Genomic DNA, 21,582 nt, shown 5'->3' with positions numbered 1-21,582 from the left:
ACCATGAACTTAGATATACTTATCTAACCAAACAAAAAAATATTACACTCACATTTCTCTTGGCATAGGTGGTTGGTCACAGCAGGGTTTTGTATGCAGGTAGTTTTTATGATAATCATAATTAACTTTTTTTTTACTCAAAAAGTCAGTAACAGTTATTTTGGTCCACATAAAGGCAGGTGCCAGGCCTACTAAAATAATAAATGAACACCAATGCCACAAGTGAACAGTTTTACAATAAATTATGGATCTACTTGAAAATTGGAAAATACAGCCAGTAAATTAGTCAGAGTTGTAATAATTTTATGGTTAGCTAAAGCAGAGGTGTTAACAACCCTTCCTGGCGCCAAATGTTCAATTTGGCACTGCCCCCATATATTTTTTTATATTTATAATGCAAAACTGCAGTTAAAATGAGCTTTTAGTTGCTTTTTTTAGCCCATTTTGGCACCCCCTAAGGGGACGCCTAGGAACATATGTACCCCCCCCCCCCCCCGAGCTAAATGACAGGTGTGCAATATTACACAAATGTCAGTACATCTGTTTGACCTACGTCTGAAAAGCACATTTTCATTTTTTGAGTCCTCTAGATGAATATTTTTTTTTTTTAATCCCTTGTAAAGTGAACCTTCACTGGGGTCAAAGCTCAATCTATACCTGGCTGAGGGCTTCATGTTTGGCAAATTCTACACACTAATACTCTTAGGGTTGCTATTTTTATTTACAATTACAACTTTTACAATATTTTCAATTTTTGTAATAAAATTACTGACAACAAACACTAATTATCATGTGACATGAATCAGCTGACATTATTACATTGTAAATCACATCTGGGTCGAGGACAATTCAAAGTAGTTGGAATAGGCCATGTCGACTAATAACTTGCAGTCTTGGATCTGAAGCTTCTGTTTCTCTACGGCAACAAAAGAATTTCCAGCTGAAAAATAAGTTTCAAGTTAATATTAGGATGCTAAACACGACAGCAGTAGGACTAACATGGACCTTTACAAGGACACTCAACAACTAATGTCTGACGTTCATAAAACATATCTAGAGTTCACATAATACTTCTACTCTACTCATTCAATAACATGTATGAGTTAGTGCATATATTACAAAGTACATGTAAGGAATTGTGCATACATGTATAACTATAACTGATTATATTATGATTTCTTAAAATCACCATAGCAGAAACATTGCCCAAAGGGGAATAGGTAAATCAGAAGTAATTTTACATATGCTCTATAATACTACCTGCCCGCATGCGTATATTATAGCAACCACTAGAACTGACATACTGTACACATTGGCGATATAAACTATAATCATATTGCTGTTAAATAAAATCATCCAACAGTGACCTAATTGTAAGCACCTCATTTGTGTGTTTCTGCCCAACTGTGTGGGCTAGAGGTTGCTCTTTGCCACTGCTGTTGTCTAAGGGTTGCTCTTTGCCACTGCTGTTGTCTAAGGGTTGCTCTTTGCCACTGCTATTGTCTAAGGGTTGCTCTTTGCCACTGCTGTTGTCTAAGGGTTGCTCTTTGCCACTGCTGTTGTCTAAAGGTTGCTCTTTGCCACTGCTGTTGTCTAAGGGTTGCTCTTTGCCACTGCTGTTGTCTAAAGGTTGCTCTTTGCCACTGCTGTTGTCTAAAGGTTGCTCTTTGCCACTGCTGTTGTCTAAGGGTTGCTCTTTGCCACTGCTGTTGTCTAAAGGTTGCTCTTTGCCACTGCTGTTGTCTAAAGGTTGCTCTATGCCACTGCTGTTGTCTAAAGGTTGCTCTATGCCATTGTGGCTGTTTGTAAGTTTCTGTAATTAAAAGACAGGTTAGTTTAGCCACAATAGTTCAGCATGGTCTGACTCCTGGGGTCAATTTACTGGAGAGAATTCTTTGAATGTATCAGATGACTATAGAGAGGTGAATGAGAATATTAAATTGCCTAAAAAATATAGATATTTAAAAAAAAATTCATTTAGATTCATGACGAAGGGTTGCTGTGGAAATACTAAAGTATGCACAAGTTAAACTTACAGTTGCAGTGTGAGACCTTGCTGATCCTCCAGCACTTTTCATCTGGGCGCTCCAGTTTTTTACTCTTTGGGGGAACACAGCAGTTTTCTGGGAATTTAATCCTAACTGTGTAGATTTGGCAGGCACCAGCTGCTCTAGTTGGCTAAAAGGTTGCCTCTTGTGTTGCTGAGGGATCTTCATTTTTTTGGCTTCAAGTAGTGTATCATGAGGAAAAGCACGCTTTTTTTTAACTTGAATCTGCTGAGGTAGGGAAACCACAAACGCAAATTGATCTTCTACGGGGTACGAGGTGTTGTATGATCCACTACCAGCAGGGTACGAGGTGTTGTACGATCCACTACCAGCAGGGTACGAGGTGTTGTATGATCCACTACCAGCAGGGTACGAGGTGTTGTATGATCCACTACCAGCAGGGTACGAGGTGTTGTACGATCCACTACCAGCAGGGTACGAGGTGTTGTATGATCCACTACCAGCAGAGTACGAGGTGTCCAAATGTTTTTTCTTGTCCCTAATTGCAAGCAAGTCATTAAAAGATTGTGGCTCAGATGTAAAGGACCATGGCTTGCAGCTGCTGGTCTGACCAGTGTCCACAGTGGGCCTGTCGCTTACCTCCATCTTTGGAGAGCTGGACACCCCCAGTCTAGGGGGGGCTGCTATTTTTGGACTAACTGTTGTTAAATCTTCGTCTTGTAGAGTCAAGGTGACATCTCTGCCCTTGTCTCTTGACTCAACTTGAAATGAATGTTTCTTGAAAGAGCCAACACTTGTTTTGTAATGGAATTGGTCAGATGTGGCCATTTGGTCAGATGTGGCCATTTGGTCAGATGTGGCGTGTTGGTGGAATGTTTCCTGTTCGTATTTCACTTGAGTATCTTTTTTCTCCGACTGGATGCATGTTGACTGCATCACGTTGACCAGCCCATGAGCTGGGCTATCACCCGGCCATACAGCATTTGATGGATGCCCTTGACCCAGCAAAACTGGTCCCTCCCTAGCCACAGAGTTGAGGGGCTCCACATAGGCCACATTAGACATGTGCGGCATTGCTGATGTGCCACAGCGCAGTAGATCAAATGTAGAGGGGCACATTCTCCTGGTGCTAGAGGGCACATAGGGGCACATTGTCCTAGTGCTAGAAGGGCACATTGTCCTGGTGTCTTGCTTGTGCTTGTAGTCAAAACTCATTACACACCCATGGCCAGGAGTCTCTAAGAATAAACAAACACTTCATGTTCACCAAATAAGACAAACACCATTAGTGAGAAACACAAACACCATTAGTGAGACACAAAAACACCATTAGTGAGACACAAAAACACCATTAGTGAGACACACAAACATCAGTAGTGAGACACACAAACACCATTAGTGAGAAACACAAACACCATTAGTGAGACACAAAAACACCATTAGTGAGACACACAAACATCAGTAGTGAGACACACAAACATCAGTAGTGAGACACACACACCATTAGTGAGACACACAAACACCATTAGTGAGACACACACACATCAGTAGTGAGACACACAAACACCAGTAGTGAGACACACACCATTAGTGAGACACACAAACACCAGTAGTGAGACACAAAAACACCATTAGTGAGACACACACACATCAGTAGTGAGACACACAAACATCAGTAGTGAGACACACATCAGTAGTGAGACACAAACATTAGTAGTGAGACACACACATCAGTAGTGAGACACACAAACACCAGTAGTGAGACACAAACACCAGTAGTGAGACACACAAACACCAGTAGTGAGACACACAAACATTAGTAGTGAGACACACAAACATTAGTAGTGAGACACACAAACATTAGTAGTGAGACACACACACATCAGTAGTGAGACACACAAACATCAGTTAAAAAAAAAAACCTCCAAGAAAAAACTCAATGCAAATCTCTTGAGCCATAAATGGATGCTGTAATGCTTGCCATGGAGTCAATCTTTCATCTGAAAAAGTTTCAAACAGTTTGATCATTTACAGACAAAATTAGGACACACGTGACAGCACTAGGACACATGACAGCACTAGGACACATGACAGCACTAGGACACATGACAGCACTAGGACACATGACAGCACTAGGACACATGACAGCACTAGGACACATGACAGCACTAGGACACATGACAGCACTAGGACGCACCACATGACAGCACTAGGACACACATTGTGACAGAACTAGAACACATGACACTACTAGGGCACACGTTGTGACAGAACTAGAACACATGACACTACTAGGGCACACGTTGTGACAGAACTAGAACACATGACACTACTAGGGCACACGTTGTGACAGAACTAGAACACATGACACTACTAGGGCACACGTTGTGACAGAACTAGAACACATGACACTACTAGGGCACACGTTGTGACAGAACTAGAACACATGACACTACTAGGGCACACGTTGTGACAGAACTAGAACACATAAAAGCACTAGGACACATGACAGCACTAGTGCACACGTTGTGACAGAACTAGAACACATGACACTACTAGGACACACATTGTGACAGAACTAGAACACATGACACTACTAGGGCACACATTGTGACAGAACTAGAACACATGACACTACTAGGGCACACGTTGTGACAGAACTAGAACACATGACACTACTAGGACACACATTGTGACAGAACTAGAACACATGACACTACTAGGGCACACATTGTGACAGAACTAGAACACATGACACTACTAGGGCACACATTGTGACAGAACTAGAACACATGACACTACTAGGGCACACGTTGTGACAGAACTAGAACACATGACACTACTAGGACACACATTGTGACAGAACTAGAACACATAAAAGCACTAGGACACATGACACTACTAGGACACACGTTGTGACAGCACTAGAACACATGACACTACTAGGGCACACGTTGTGACAGAACTAGAACACATGACACTACTAGGGCACACGTTGTGACAGAACTAGAACACATAAAAGCACTAGGACACATGACAGCACTAGTGCACACGTTGTGACAGAACTAGAACACATGACACTACTAGGACACACATTGTGACAGAACTAGAACACATGACACTACTAGGGCACACATTGTGACAGAACTAGAACACATGACACTACTAGGGCACACATTGTGACAGAACTAGAACACATGACACTACTAGGACACACATTGTGACAGAACTAGAACACATGACACTACTAGGGCACACATTGTGACAGAACTAGAACACATGACACTACTAGGGCACACGTTGTGACAGAACTAGAACACATGACACTACTAGGGCACACATTGTGACAGAACTAGAACACATGACACTACTAGGGCACACATTGTGACAGAACTAGAACACATGACACTACTAGGGCACACATTGTGACAGAACTAGAACACATGACACTACTAGGGCACACATTGTGACAGCACTAGAACACATGACACTACTAGGGCACACGTTGTGACAGCACTAGAACACATGACACTACTAGGGCACACGTTGTGACAGAACTAGAACACATGACACTACTAGGGCACACGTTGTGACAGAACTAGAACACATGACACTACTAGGGCACACGTTGTGACAGAACTAGAACACATGACACTACTAGGGCACACGTTGTGACAGAACTAGAACACATGACACTACTAGGGCACACATTGTGACAGAACTAGAACACATAAAAGCACTAGAACACACTGTAAGATGGGGTTAAGATGTTGATTGCAACAAAAAATGATCCTGTGCAGAGTTTCTTCCAGGCCCCCCCCCCGAACGAAATTACGCCCCCCCCCCCCCCCACCCCCCGGAGAAAAAGTCTGGAAGAAACACTGATCCTGTGAATGAGAAAGAAGAAACTGTTCTAACCTGGCTGGTATGTCAGCAACCCAGAGAGGAAGCTGGCAAAGCTGTAGTCCCTTAGATTTGGTAAAGATGACATCAGACCAAAGGGGCCTGAAATAAAACACAATCTATAATTATACAGGCCTTTTTAGCTTGTACATTCTATGGCCTTTTTTTAGATGATTCAAATGAACATACACAAAACACAATTTGCAGGATACAAATATTGTGCCAATAAAAGTCATGTCTGATTACATGTCAAAGAGCACATAGATTGTCTCTTAAATTCATCTGAGGAACCCATAAATGTGTATGGACCACTACAGGTTCTTTGGACACTTGTTCATTTTATTAATTTGACATTCATACTAAACATACGGAATATTTTATATACAAAAGCAAATGAGTGAACCTAAATACTTTAGGGGTGTCCTATCAACCCTGAGTCAACAAAGAAAAATGAGAAAGGTCTGCTTCAAGCAAAAAACTAACCAGGTTTTACACAGGCAAAAAAACTTGGCACTTGGGATGAAAATTTGCCGCTAAAAATCATATCTCTTGGAAGTGGTCCGAGAAGTGTCATCATCTGGCCCCAGAAAACAAGTCAACATCCAAATGTCAAGTACAGATATACATACAGATCTAGTGTCAATAGGGCTGGTAAGTGGGTCACCAACCAGTTCTATGGCTCATGCAGGTTTTATTGAGCTGTAGAACTGGTTGGTGACCTACTTTCCAGCCCTATTAGAACAAGTCAACATCCAAATGTCAAAGATAGATCTAGCATCAATGGACACTAACAGGAATAGTCTCAAAATTAGTTGAAATCACATATGATGTTATTAAAATAAATATGGTTATAAAAACCTGACAGTTTGGTTTTTGTTAAGACTTGAATGTTTTAGTATTTTCAGCAACTAAACTAATTTAAAAAAAAAAGCCAAAACAATTTGGTTTTTACTTTCTCGTATATACGTAGTATAGAGAAAGTATTGTAATCGTGCAAAAAAAAACAATCGAGATTTTTACAAATCTCGACGTTTTACACCTCACTGATACGGAAAAACATAATTTTGCAATCTTGTCCGTATGTCTGTGTGTGTGTGTGTCTGTCTGTGTGTGTGTCTGTCCGTGTGTAAACACGATAACTTGAGTACCGTTACAGCTAGGTTGATGAAATTTCATATATAAGTATTTTATCAAAATCGTAGATCCGTATCAACTTTTGAGCGATTTCCGATAACCGGAAGTGGTACTTTTCCTACTTTGAATGTTTTAAAAGCCTATAACTTGAGTACTATTTCAGATAGATAAATGAAATTTCACATGTAAGTAAAAGATCTAATTCTCTACCTTCTGTTAAATTTTGAGTAATTTCCGTTGACTGGAAGTAGTAATTTAAGCTACTTCCGATTTCTCAAAAAACTAATGTAAATTTTAAAAGTACTAATAATATTGCGCACTATTATGCGCTTTTTTTATTTGCGTTCACTTGGTGTGCAATTAATTTGTCTACGAGATTTTATTCTATTTTTAAAACTTTAAGTATTTAAAATGGATTAAAAATCATGTCTATAGCCCGAGTTTCCATCCCCTGTTATTTTATATAAGAATATTCGAGAAAGTTTAGGGGAGATCACTCCCGGTTTATTTCATTTAGTGACTGACATTGTATATAAACATGGCATAACTAGGTCATCTGGTTTTAAAAAGTATAGTTTTATTAAAAAATTTTATCTGCAAAGTTTTGATTATAAAGGGCTAGAAAAAGGTGTTTTCAGAAGAGTTTCTGTACATCCAATCAAAACTTGTCTGACAATAGTGAAACTTCAGGTTCTACTTTAGGCTTGATAAAAATAAATAGAAATGTAGCCTTAAAAACAAAAAAAAAAAAACATTTTCAAGTTCTCTATATAAAAAAGTTTTTATAATTCTTAACTTTTTTTTTAAAGCTTTTTTTAATCTATTTTTTTTTACAGCTGCTAAGAAGGCAAAGCCCCCCCCCCCCCCCCCCCCCCGAAGAGATGCCTGGAAGAAACTCTGACCAAGACAGTCGACTATAGTTTCATTGTTGACTGGTTTAAAAAAAAACCAAGACAAACAGTCGACTATAGTTTCATTGTTGACTGGTTTAAAAAAAAACCAAGACAAACAGTCGACTATAGTTTCATTGTTGACTGGTTTAAAAAAAAACCAAGACAAACAGTCGACTATAGTTTCATTGTTGACTGGTATAACACCAAGACAAACAGTCGACTATAGTTTCATTGTTGACTGGTTTAAACACCAAGACAAACAGTCGACTATAGTTTCATTGTTGACTGGTTTAAAAAAACCAAGACAAACAGTCGACTATAGTTTCATTGTTGACTGGTTTAAAAAAAAAACCAAGACAAACAGTCGACATTAGTTTCATTGTTGACTGGTTTAAAAAAAAAACCAAGACAAACAGTCGACATTAGTTTCATTGTTGACTGGTTTAAAAAAACCAAGACAAACAGTCGACTATAGTTTCATTGTTGACTGGTTTAAAAAAACCAAGACAAACAGTCGACTATAGTTTCATTGTTGACTGGTTTAAAAAAACCAAGACAAACAGTCGACTATAGTTTCATTGTTGACTGGTTTAAAAAAAAACCAAGACAAACAGTCGACTATAGTTTCATTGTTGACTGGTTTAAAAAAAAACCAAGACAAACAGTCGACTATAGTTTCATTGTTGACTGGTATAACACCAAGACAAACAGTCGACTATAGTTTCATTGTTGACTGGTTTAAACACCAAGACAAACAGTCGACTATAGTTTCATTGTTGACTGGTTTAAAAAAACCAAGACAAACAGTCGACTATAGTTTCATTGTTGACTGGTTTAAAAAAAAAACCAAGACAAACAGTCGACATTAGTTTCATTGTTGACTGGTTTAAAAAAAAAACCAAGACAAACAGTCGACATTAGTTTCATTGTTGACTGGTTTAAAAAAACCAAGACAAACAGTCGACTATAGTTTCATTGTTGACTGGTTTAAAAAAACCAAGACAAACAGTCGACTATAGTTTCATTGTTGACTGGTTTAAAAAAACCAAGACAAACAGTCGACTATAGTTTCATTGTTGACTGGTTTAAAAAAACCAAGACAAACAGTCGACTATAGTTTCATTGTTGACTGGTTTAAAAAAACCAAGACAAACAGTCGACTATAGTTTCATTGTTGACTGGTTTAAAAAAACCAAGACAAACAGTCGACTGACCTGTTTCAACAAGCTTGCCCTGTGGGTTCCAGTGAACATGACATGACCAGTGTAGAGTTCCAATAAAACACATCCAAGAGACCACATGTCTATTTCAACACCAAAATGGCTGCCAAGGAGTACCTGCAGGGTCAAGGGCATTCAATTTATCTCATGTTCTCACTAGATAATGTGTCACTACACTATACATTTTAAAATCACTAGATAAGACATCACAATACTATAAACTTTAAAATCACTAGATAAGGTGTCACAATACTATAAACTTTAAAATCACTAGATAAGGTGTCACTATACTATAAACTTTAAAATCACTAGATAAGGTTTCACTATACTATACATTTTAAAATCACTAGATAAGGTTAAAATACATTCTACTATGAACAAGTGAAGTGGTAAAACTTACTCTAAAAACTGACCACTACTAAAAGTCATGCCAAATAACAAATAAACCGGGAGTGATCTCCCCTAAACTTTCTCGAATATACGGAAACTTTTTAAAATAGAATAAAATCTCTTAGAAAAAAGAATTGCGCACAAAGCGAACACCAAGCAAAATGTGTATAATGGTGTGAAATATTATTAGTACTTTATAAATTCAGATGTGTTTTTTACTTGTATATGAAATTTCATCAACCTAGCTCTAACGGTACTCAAGTTAACGTGTTTACAAACCTGTATGGCATATGTAGGCTAGAGACCTTAGGAGCCCTGTATGGCATATGTAGGCTAGAGACCTCAGGAGCCCTGTATGGCATATGTAGGCTAGAGACTCACCTCAGGAGCCCTGTATGGCATATGTAGGCTAGAGACTCACCTCAGGAGCCCTGTATGGCATATGTAGGCTAGAGACCTCAGGAGCCCTGTATGGCATATGTAGGCTAGAGACTCACCTCAGGAGCCCTGTATGGCATATGTAGGCTAGAGACTCACCTCAGGAGCCCTGTATGGCATATGTAGGCTAGAGACCTCAGGAGCCCTGTATGGCATATGTAGGCTAGAGACTCACCTCAGGAGCCCTGTATGGCATATGTAGGCTAGAGACTCACCTCAGGAGCCCTGTATGGCATATGTAGGCTAGAGACCTCAGGAGCCCTGTATGGCATATGTAGGCTAGAGACCTCAGGAGCCCTGTATGGCATATGTAGGCTAGAGACCTCAGGAGCCCTGTATGGCATATGTAGGCTAGAGACCTCAGGAGCCCTGTATGGCATATGTAGGCTAGAGACCTCAGGAGCCCTGTATGGCATATGTAGGCTAGAGACTCACCTCAGGAGCCCTGTATGGCATATGTAGGCTAGAGACCTCAGGAGCCCTGTATGGCATATGTAGGCTAGAGACTCACCTCAGGAGCCCTGTATGGCATATGTAGGCTAGAGACTCACCTCAGGAGCCCTGTATGGCATATGTAGGCTAGAGACCTCAGGAGCCCTGTATGGCATATGTAGGCTAGAGACCTCAGGAGCCCTGTATGGCATATGTAGGCTAGAGACTCACCTCAGGAGCCCTGTATGGCATATGTAGGCTAGAGACTCACCTCAGGAGCCCTGTATGGCATATGTAGGCTAGAGACCTCAGGAGCCCTGTATGGCATATGTAGGCTAGAGACCTCAGGAGCCCTGTATGGCATATGTAGGCTAGAGACCTCAGGAGCCCTGTATGGCATATGTAGGCTAGAGACCTCAGGAGCCCTGTATGGCATATGTAGGCTAGAGACCTCAGGAGCCCTGTATGGCATATGTAGGCTAGAGACTCACCTCAGGAGCCCTGTATGACAATGTCTGCAACTCGAAGTCGTCATAGTAGAGGGACAGCTCACAGTGTGTGTGATGCAGAGAGTTTCCAAAGTCTAGAATTGTCACTGTGTCTAAGTCCTCACCTTTAACAAAGTTAACCAGGATGTCTCACCATTAAATGTGACAACTATTTTACCCCAGCCTACCATATGAGCCCAGCCTACCATATGAGCCTAACATATGAGCCCAGCCTACCATATGAGCCTAACATATGAGCCCAGCCTACCATATAAGCCTAACATATGAGCCCAGCCTAACATATGAGGCCAGCCTACCTTGTAAGAGAATGTTCTCTGGTTTGATATCAGCGTGGATTATGTTTTGTGTTTTTAGAAAGGCCAGTGCAGATAGTAGGTGCCTTGTGACTCTTCTTATAGCTGGCAGCAACTAGTCAAGTAGAAACATGCAAGCATTTAGACACAATCATGATGGTATCAGCCAGTCATTTAGACACAATCATGATGGTATCATTTAGACACAATCATGATGGTATCAGCCAGTCATTTATACACAATCATGATGGTATCAGCCAGTCATTTAGACACAATCATGATGGTATCAGCCAGTCATTTATACACAATCATGATGGTATCAGCCAGTCATTTAGACACAATCATGATGGTATCAGCCAGTCATTTAGACACAATCATCCTTATATAGCAAACATAGACTAGATATATGAAATGGACGACTTACTGGCTGGTTGTTGCTGTATTTTTGTGAAAAGATTTGAGCGATTGAGCGGCTGTCGTAGCTGGGAAACACCATACATATGTGGCCTTGGTGGAGGAAAGAATTCTAGGAATAAATTATAAAACTTTCAGTAGCAAGCTTTTTAATAATTGGCACATTTTCTCCTAAAAACATTTGTGGTTGCAAAGGCTTAATGTCATTTATGGACGAAATATAGCACTATAGTATTTTCAAATATTTTACAACTTGAAATGTCAGGTTTAATTAAGAAGGGAATAGTTCCCAACATGAGTTTTAAGTTTTTTTCAACTCAAAATAACCTTGTTTAAATTGTTTACTTGTTTTATTATTGAGTGACAGCACTAGGAGAACTGAGCTGAATATGAAAAACACACAAACAGAATCTGACAAAAACAAGCTAGAAAAACAGGATTTACTAAGACACCTAGGATGCTCACTCCCTCTCATCGCTAACAAAAAAAAGACACAAAAAAAAAAAAAACCAGCTAGTGATAGCCTTGATGCTATAACCCTAACCCAACCAGCTAGTGATAGCCTTGATGCTATAACCCTAACCCAACCAGCTAGTGATAGCCTTGATGCTATAACCCTAACCCAACCAGCTAGTGATAGCCTTGATGCTATAACCCTAACGGAATAGAAACATATTTTGACCCCAGCTTTTGCACCATTCAAAAACACATTGTAATCAAATGTAAGAGGTATGTTTCAATGGGTGTTATTTCAAGTCACAGGTTAGATAGTCATGTTTTATGTATACAATTCATCTATATACTACTAAAAGTCAAGTTTGTTTACATGTTTGAATATTTATTTGTTTGTCCGATCGAAAATTGTGATATGTTCGACTCTATCTGGAAAGCTGTAAAATAGTATGCAGGTAGAGAATAATTTTTTAATGCAGACAGACTGTTGATCACAAATTTATTTAAAGACGTTAATTAATTAATTGATTTATTCATAGGCAGAGTAACCCATTTTTTTAAAAAATATTTGAAAAGCCACTAGACTCGACGGAAACAGTGACGTCACATGATGTGTTTATTTTTTTACATCGATAATGGCGGCCTATCGAAGAAGATTGTGTTCCCATTCCAATGTTTAACGCGTTCTAAAGCTAATTTTCTGTCGGCTTTAACTTTAACAATACGTCCGTTTGCTGTATTTATTACGTCCCAACACTTATATCAATTTTCAACTGTCTTTTTCATTTAGTTTTACAATAAATTTCTCTAGATCTAAAGATCAGCTGTCGAAGGAAAGTTATGAATCTAGAATCTAGCCTAGGGCCTAGATCTAGATTCTAGATCTAGGTCACTAGACTCAATGTAAATTCTAGATCTAGATTAATGTAAATTCTACATCTAGAATCTATTTCGGGCCTTAATTATTTTATATAAATCTTTGTTTAGCTTCAATGATCATCTAATTCGAGAATACATGGGATTTTTTTGTTATCTACGTTCTATATCTAGATAAAGTAGGATTACTCACTAACTTGGAGGCGTGGTCGGCTGCTAACAACAATATGGCGTACGGACCGGACGCATGTCTGCCGATCATTTTTAGGCCATGTTTACCACGAACAAAATGGCGGGTGTTCACATTATTTAAACATTGTATAGGTGGCCAGGGCTAGATATGCCAGAAAAGCATTTTAAAATTTGCTTTGGAGAATGAAGGCTAAATTTTAAAGTCAGTGTCATAAACATTAATAGAACTTTTTTTTTTTTTACGTTTTCAATTATTTTTTCTTAAGACCTATATGTGAATGATAAGGTTGACTATCAGGACCTCGCGGGGCACAGGGCAGGTGAAGTAGGGTTCATCTGTTTCTTTGTCCTAAGCAAATTAAGGGATAGTGTGGTCAGAGACATGCTCGGCTGGAATAGTTTTTGTTGTCTGAGACTTGGCGGGACACTGGGCAGGTGAAGTAGAGTTGAGTAGGTCACCTGTGACGTCAGTATATGAAGGGATAGTCCGAAATCGTTGTTTTCGGTGTTTTTAAAAGATAAAAAACATATTTTTGAATGTGGGGTCTGTTTTTGTGACGATAAGTGACACTGCAGTAGCGTAGCGAGGAGGGGGGGGGGGGCGGGAGGGGAGGGGAGGCGGGGGGGGGGGGGAAGGGGAGGCGGGGAGGGGAAGGGGGGGGACATATGTTGGGGCGCTAAAATGGTTTGGAAAAATAAATTGAAAGGTTGAGGGGGGTTCAAATGAAAAGTTTGAGTGGGGGGGGGTGCACATCAAAAGTTTGAGGGGGGGGGGGTTGAAAATCGAAATCTTGGGGGGGGGGGTTCAAATCGAAAAGTTTGTCCCCGGGCGCCGGGAAGGGTCGCTATGCCTCTGAGTGACAGACGTGATGTTTTTTGATGGATGACCCCCGAAGCCCACAGTTATCCAACGGATGACGGGTATTCTAGTTACAATTAAAACTGAACTCAATGCAGGAGTGTTGTGGGGTTTAGATCAACTGTATAGAAAATAAAGTTGTGAAGCTGTCACTGGTCGAAGGAATGGTTGAGGTCTTACCAGGACTGTATGAGATACAGACACCAAGGAATGGTTGAGGTCTTACCTGGACTGTATGAGATAGACACCAAGGAATGGTTGAGGTCTTACCTGGACTGTATGAGATACAGACACCAAGGAATGGTTGAGGTCTTACCTGGACTGTATGAGATACAGACACCAAGGAATGGTTGAGGTCTTACCAGAAGCTGGACTGTATGAGATACAGACACCAAGGAATGGTTGTGGTCTTACCTGGACTGTATGAGATACAGACACCAAGGAATGGTTGAGGTCTTACCAGAAGCTGGACTGTATGAGATACAGACACCAAGGAATGGTTGTGGTCTTACCTGGACTGTATGAGATACAGACACCAAGGAATGGTTGAGGTCTTACCAGGACTGTATGAGATACATACACCAAGGAATGGTTGAGGTCTTACCAGAAGCTGGACTGTATGAGATACAGACACCAAGGAATGGTTGAGGTCTTACCTGGACTGTATGAGATACAGACACCAAGGAATGGTTGAGGTCTTACCAGAAGCTGGACTGTATGAGATACAGACACCAAGGAATGGTTGAGGTCTTACCTGGACTGTATGAGATACAGACACCAAGGAATGGTTGAGGTCTTACCTGGACTGTATGAGATACAGACACCAAGGAATGGTTGAGGTCTTACCAGAAGCTGGACTGTATGAGATACAGACACCAAGGAATGGTTGAGGTCTTACCAGAAGCTGGACTGTATGAGATACAGACACCAAGGAATGGTTGAGGTCTTACCAGAAGCTGGACTGTATGAGATACAGACACCAAGGAATGGTTGTGGTCTTACCTGGACTGTATGAGATACAGACACCAAGGTATGGTTGAGGTCTTACCAGAAGCTGGACTGTATGAGATACAGACACCAAGGAATGGTTGTGGTCTTACCTGGACTGTATGAGATACAGACACCAAGGAATGGTTGAGGTCTTACCAGGACTGTATGAGATACAGACACCAAGGAATGGTTGTGGTCTTACCTGGACTGTATGAGATACAGACACCAAGGAATGGTTGAGGTCTTACCAGAAGCTGGACTGTATGAGATACACAACTTGGGTCGGCCTTCTTTAATTTCCTTAACATTTGAATTTCTTTGAGGCCAACAGCAAAGTAGGTGCAGTGGATGACTTTAACCACGACAGGCAGCAGGCTGTGGTAGAGATCCTGTGGGCAGACAACCTCTGTACTCTAGACTACTCAGGTACAACTTCTTACATTCTTATTTATAATGAGTTCATATTCTTATGAGGAACTGTTTTGTTTTTTTAAATTCCTGAATTTAGAAGCTTCCTTTCAGAGTTTCCTCTTTTTAAAAAGTGCCTGGGGTGCAGGGTTTGTAGGCTACAACTTTTCAAAAATGAAATTCCAGACTTTTTCCAGACATTATCAGACTTTTATGAAAATTCCAGACCAACAGTATAATGACATTTATTTAAGTCTACGAAGCAATGTTAATATTTCATTTCTCATACAAAAATAACTTTTTAAAGGCTGCTTAACCACCCCACTCCCAAAAGAATGGAAATCATTAAATTACTAAAATCATAATGAAGTAATTTACTAATTTTCCCATTGTAAGAAATGGAACCAATTTTTCTGGCAACATTTTCCCCATGTTCTCGTAAACAGAACATGTTGCAGAACATTTTAGAAAAACACACTGACCACTGGCTTGGACCACTGGTTGTCATTACCTCCATAGATAATTAATCCCCAACCCAAGTTAAAAAACAATGGTAGATGAAATATCTAAACATCTGAGAAGGAGCAATTTTAGAGCTGACCTTTGCCCTGACCAGAACAGCTGACTGACCATTGCTTGTGATGTGAGAGCCAACTTGGTAGCGTTCAGCCAATAATTCATTCACCTCTGGAATGAAATGTCCATCCTCATTTGTGGACTTTTTCTCTGCAAGACAAAGTAGAAAAATATTTCATGGCTAACCACTTTTGGCATGTCTATCTCCAGATGGGCTAACCACTTTTGGCATGTCTATCTCCAGATGGGCTAACCACTTTTGACCCGTCTATCCCCAGATGGGCTAACCACTTTTGACCCGTCTATCCCCAGATGGGCTAACCACTTTTGACCCGTCTATCCCCAGATGGGCTAACCACTTTTGACCCGTCTATCCCCAGATGGGCTAACCACTTTTGACCCGTCTATCCCCAGATGGGCTAACCACTTTTGACCCGTCTATCCCCAGATGGGCTAACCACTTTTGACCCGTCTATCCCCAGATGGGCTAACCACTTTTGACCCGTCTATCCCCAGATGGGCTAACCACTTTTGACCCGTCTATCCCCAGATGGGCTAACCACTTTTGACCCGTCTATCCCCAGATGGGCTAACCACTTTTGACCCGTCTATCCCCAGATGGGCTAACCACTTTTGACCCGTCTATCCCCAGATGGGCTAACCACTTTTGACCCGTCTATCCCCAGATGGGCTAACCACTTTTGACCCGTCTATCATTTGTTGACATCACCTAATGTACAGAAAGGAAATGACCTTCAAGTGAGCATGTACAGAAAGGAAATGACCTTCAAGTGAGCATGTACAGAAAGGAAATGACCTTCAAGTGAGCAGTTCTCTCTGTCCCCATCCTGTATGTGTTTGTAGAGTAATTCCAATCCACCACTCACTTTAGCAAGGATCTGTTGGCTGGCCACTCTAATGTTCTCGTTCTTGCTCCTGGTACATGAAATAAAGAGAATTCTACAAATGGTGAATATTTTCAAAGTCTGAACATGCTTGTTGCTTCTGGTAGCCTACAAATGTTGAATCTATAATCTAACCTTACTGCCTGATTTAATCTGGCAGTAATATTAATATTGTATATGTGATATACACAGGACACAGACCCAAGATCCAAACAATAGAATCAAAAGTACCCATGGGGGTCGGCGTGGTCGAGTCGGTAAAGCTCATGGTTGCTGAACCGAAAAGTCTCGAGTTCGAACCCTCGGGCAGATGAGGCTCGTTAGCTGGGGACAGCCACTCTTCTAGGAGAGACAACTCCAAAATCAAACAACTTCTGCCTTGTAGTTTGTTCTTGGTTGGACAAAGGCTATGGAAGCAAATCCAAAAAGAAAAGCAAGCTGAAATTGGAGTCAATGGTCTCAATGGCGCATAACCAGTTGACACGTATCCTTAATTGTGTTGGAGGCGTGGTAGAGTCGGCAAAAGCTCATGGTTGATAAATTTGAAAAAAGTCTCGAGTTCAAACCCACTGGCAGATAAGGCTTGATCCCTTCCAACACTAAAAATTAAGAACGAAGATGAAGAAAAGTAAAGTACCCATCTTAATCAGCACTTAATTGTGGAAACAATAGAATCAAAAGTACCCATCATTAATTAGCACTAAATTGTGGAAACAATAGAATTTAAAAAATACCCATCTTAATCAGCACTAAATTGTGGAAACAATAGAATCAAAAGTACCCATCATTAATTAGCACTAAATTGTGGAAACAATAGAATTTAAAAAATACCCATCTTAATCAGCACTAAATTGTGGAAACAATAGAATCAAAAGTACCCATCATTAATTAGCACTAAATTGTGGAAACAATAGAATTTAAAAAATACCCATCTTAATCAGCACTAAATTGTGGAAACAATAGAATCAAAAGTACCCATCATTAATTAGCACTAAATTGTGGAAACAATAGAATTTAAAAAATACCCATCTTAATCAGCACTAAATTGTGGAAACAATAGAATTTAAAAAATACCCATCTATCTATCTATCTATACCTATAAAAAGCAATGTATGTATGTGTGTGTGTGTGTGTCTACTACACCTTTCATCCGATCACCATGAAACTTTTGGAAGTTGTTAAGAATACTCCTGGGGAGATATTTACAAAAAAAATATTCAAACTTGCAGGGGTCAGCATCTTGGCTATTGTGTGACCTGACGCGCCCAGGGCTCCCCTGTGAGTACTGTGGTGCTTGTGTTCATTTAAAAAAAAGGCTATACACTAAAGACATAATGGGCAACAATAATTGTTACTATATCAAAACAGGTGCGTCCTCCGGCGCCCCTGCAGGTTGCGATTTGGTGCCCTGGGCTTTCCTGTGAGCCAAATGGCGCCTACGTTCGTTATAATCAGGGTGCTCTTTTTTGCCCCAGGCTATCCTCTGACTAGTGAGACAGCTGCAACACACTGGGACAGCTGCAACACACTGGGACAGCTGCAACGCACTGGGACAGGCACACTAGTCTTTATATAAAAATTAAAATTATGTCTGTCTGTATGTCCCATAGATAAATTGAACAAGGGGCGTGCTGGCGGTGGTATGACTTGGTGTGCGACGAGCTCCGCCATGAGCAGCTTGACACTTACGTTCATGTTATAGAGTGTCATACACTAGGGCTACAGTGGGCTACTATAATCGTTGTCATACACTAGGGCTACAGTAATCATTGTCATACACTAGGGCTACAGTGGGCTACTGTTGACTAAACTGTAGAGTGTTATACACTATGGCTACAGTGGGCTACTGTAATCGTTGTCATACACTATGGCTACAGTGGGCTACTGTTGACTAAACTGTAGAGTGTTATACACTATGGCTACAGTGGGCTACTGTAATCGTTGTCATACACTATGGCTACAGTGGGCTACTGTTGACTAAACTGTAGAGTGTTATACACTATGGCTACAGTGGGCTACTGTAATCGTTGTCATACACTATGGCTACAGTGGGCTACTGTTGACTAAACTGTAGAGTGTTATACACTATGGCTACAGTGGGCTACTGTAATCGTTGTCATACACTATGGCTACAGTGGGCTACTGTTGACTAAACTGTAGAGTGTTATACACTATGGCTACAGTGGGCTACTGTAATCGTTGTCATACACTATGGCTACAGTGGGCTACTGTAATCATTGTCATACACTATGGCTACAGTGGGCTACTGTTGACTAAACTGTAGAGTGTCATACACTAGGGCTACAGTGGGCTACTGTAATCGTTGTCATACACTATGGCTACAGTGGGCTACTGTTGACTAAACTGTAGAGTCATACACCCAACATTTATATTAGGTGCTCCCTGGGCTCCCCAGTGATGATCCCTATGTTTTTTTCAAATAGTGCGATACACTAAAGATAAGATGGGCTACTATAATCGTTTACTAAATAAAAAAAGGCCCGTCCTCCGGCTGGGGCAATTTGGTGCCCCGGGGTGTCCCATGAGTACTATGGCGCCTACATTAGTTAAAGAACACCATACCTTGGGGACCAGGTGGCACAGTTTGATGGCTAAACTAAACATGGGGCTGTACCCTACCAAAGTGTAACTGGTGGCTCTTGAGAGCACCCAGTGATGCTCTTGACACCTGGGCGGTTGCTTAGGTGTGTTCTACTTCACTTTTCTGAAGGGTGATTAACTTACACTCAAGGTTTTAATACAAGGGTGTCTGGGCAGTAGAGTGGACAAACCCGTACCCCAACAACTATGAAACAACTGAGTTAGGTCCCTTGTCACACTTTTAATTCAATTATTATATAGCCTATTGAGAATGTAGATAAAAAGAAAGATTTTTTTTTTAAATGTAGGCCTATAGACTATAGTGTTGTGTTGACAGGCAAAACTATAGGCCTATTTTGAATTATTTTCAGAATCTATTTTCTAAGTTTGGAGAAGGAGCCCTATTATTTAAAACTTGCCATTCCCCCTTGTTATTTAAATTATCATCATTAAGTGGGTTAGTAAAAGTACTCAGGCTTTGATTCCAATCTTTAGGCCAAAATTAAAATTCTTTTATAGACTAGCCTAATTTACAAATACAATTAGAACTCTATTAGCAAACTATAAAAAACGAAGACCTAATCAACATATGAAATGGGTCAAAATTGGGCTCAATGTTAAAAAATTAAACTGAGTTTTCAACACAATTGAGGCATTTGATAATCATGATTGAATGAATTGTGCTGATGGAATTGAAGAAAAAACTTGCAAAAATAAAATAGATCTAGATCTAGGCCTATACAATACATTATGAATATAATGTTTCTGTTAGGCCTAGATCTAGCAATAGACTTGGGTTGAAATTAGAGAAATGATATTCTACCTAATGGTAACTCTTGAAAATGATGATGCATGTGATTGTCTCATCTTGACTTAACAGACTTATCATTGACTAATGCCTATGGACACTTTTTACAAGTTTCACTGACACTGTCAGACCACTGATAATCTTTCTACTAGATCTGAAATTGTTCTTGATCTAAATTTCTACTTGTTTCTCTCTAGACCAGTCTACTCATTTACTAGAATTTATAACTAAATCAAGATCTCATCTAGTCTACTACTAACTAATACTATACTTAACTACTATCTACTCTAGTCAGTCTAGTCTACTAGTACTAGTAGACTATAGATCTAGTATTAGTATAGAGGACATAGGATGAGATCTAGATTCTACTAGATTTTCTAGATCTAGCAATCTTCATCAGAGTAGACCAGAGTATATCTAAATTCTAAATCTAGACTAGATCTCGTCTAATTCTATTTAGTTAGATCTAGATTAGATCTAGATTTCTAGATCTAGAATCTAGATCTAGGCCTAAATTGAATAAAACTAATTTTGGCGGGCAAGGCTAGGACTACTTAACAGAATAATAAATGTCAAGTGTGCAAAAGAAAAACGCGGCTAGATCCAGACTAGATTTATATAGATCTAGAATTCTATGCATATTTTCAAGTATTTTGTGCACTCGGGGGAGGCTCGACTTAGATCTAGATCTATATGTAACTCTGCCTCAGTAGTGATCAGGTGTGATGGTCACCAACAGAGGTGTAGTGCGTTTACGATGGGCTGACCTGGAGAGACAACAAAAACAACTCTACTACTACTACTAGATCTAGTCCTCTAGATCTACTTGTTTCTGAACCAGCTTTATTACTTCATACATGATAGTCATACAGACTGCCTTAGAATTTCAGTTTCTTAAAATTGGATTTACAAAGACTTCCTTAGAAAAGTTTCTTCCAGTCATATATATACTTTTACCTGGGGTGGTGTGTGACCCAAATCAAACATAGCAAAATATAGATTAAAAAAACAACGATCCAGCTAAATAAATGATACAATAGGGTGGAGGGGGGATGTGACACCAACTAAAAGCTGCATGAGGAAACAGGTTTTCTTGAGCACAGTAGCGTAGCGAGGGGGGGGGGGGACATATGTCCCCGGGCGCCGACCTTAGGGGGGGGGGGGCGCCAAATTGAAAGTTTGAGGGGGGGGGGGGGGTGCAAATGAAAAGTTCGAGGGGGGGTGCAAATCGAAAATTTGCTCCCAAGGGGGCGCCAAATTGAAAGTATGTCCCCGGGCG

General features: G+C 40.2%; 1 protein-coding gene across 2 annotated transcripts; it reads right to left on the bottom strand.

Moving 5' to 3' along the window:
• Positions 1–510: 510 nt before the first annotated feature.
• LOC131943938 (serine/threonine-protein kinase MAK) lies at positions 511–20,791 on the bottom strand. 2 transcript variants are annotated; one of them, XM_059304325.1, is made up of 15 exons: positions 20,319–20,791; positions 16,807–16,925; positions 16,015–16,139; positions 15,254–15,394; positions 11,646–11,747; positions 11,225–11,336; positions 10,911–11,032; positions 9,154–9,276; positions 6,396–6,489; positions 5,928–6,014; positions 3,932–4,009; positions 2,491–3,247; positions 2,037–2,325; positions 1,382–1,813; positions 511–940 (listed from the first exon to the last, which is right to left on the bottom strand). In XM_059304325.1, the coding sequence occupies exons 1-15, from the start codon at positions 20,360–20,362 to the stop codon at positions 917–919; spliced, it is 2,649 nt and encodes an 882-aa protein (XP_059160308.1). In that variant the 5' UTR covers positions 20,363–20,791; the 3' UTR covers positions 511–916. The 2 variants fall into 2 exon arrangements, with proteins under 2 accessions (XP_059160308.1, XP_059160307.1); XM_059304324.1 differs by having other exon boundaries at positions 2,037–3,247.
• Between the last annotated feature and the right edge of the window lie 791 nt (positions 20,792–21,582).

This window comes from Physella acuta, unplaced genomic scaffold (assembly GCF_028476545.2).
Source record: "Physella acuta isolate Inbredline_101_S28 unplaced genomic scaffold, ASM2847654v3 ptg000473l, whole genome shotgun sequence".
Classification (NCBI taxonomy): Eukaryota; Metazoa; Mollusca; class Gastropoda; family Physidae; genus Physella; species Physella acuta.
Note: the sequence above shows the minus strand (reverse complement) of the source record. Positions and strands in the feature narration are given on the sequence as shown.

Excerpts from the sequence above, each read along its gene's own strand:
- LOC131943938 (XM_059304324.1), bottom strand. The coding sequence starts at position 20,362 with ATGAGACAATCACATGCATCATCATTTTCAAGAGTTACCATTAG. Across the intron at positions 16,140-16,806 it reads AGAGAACTGCTCACTTGAAG|AGAAAAAGTCCACAAATGAG; the intron begins GTCATTTCCTTT and ends TTTGTCTTGCAG. Across the intron at positions 3,248-3,931 it reads CATTGAGTTTTTTCTTGGAG|AGACTCCTGGCCATGGGTGT; the intron begins GTTTTTTTTTTT and ends GTTTATTCTTAG.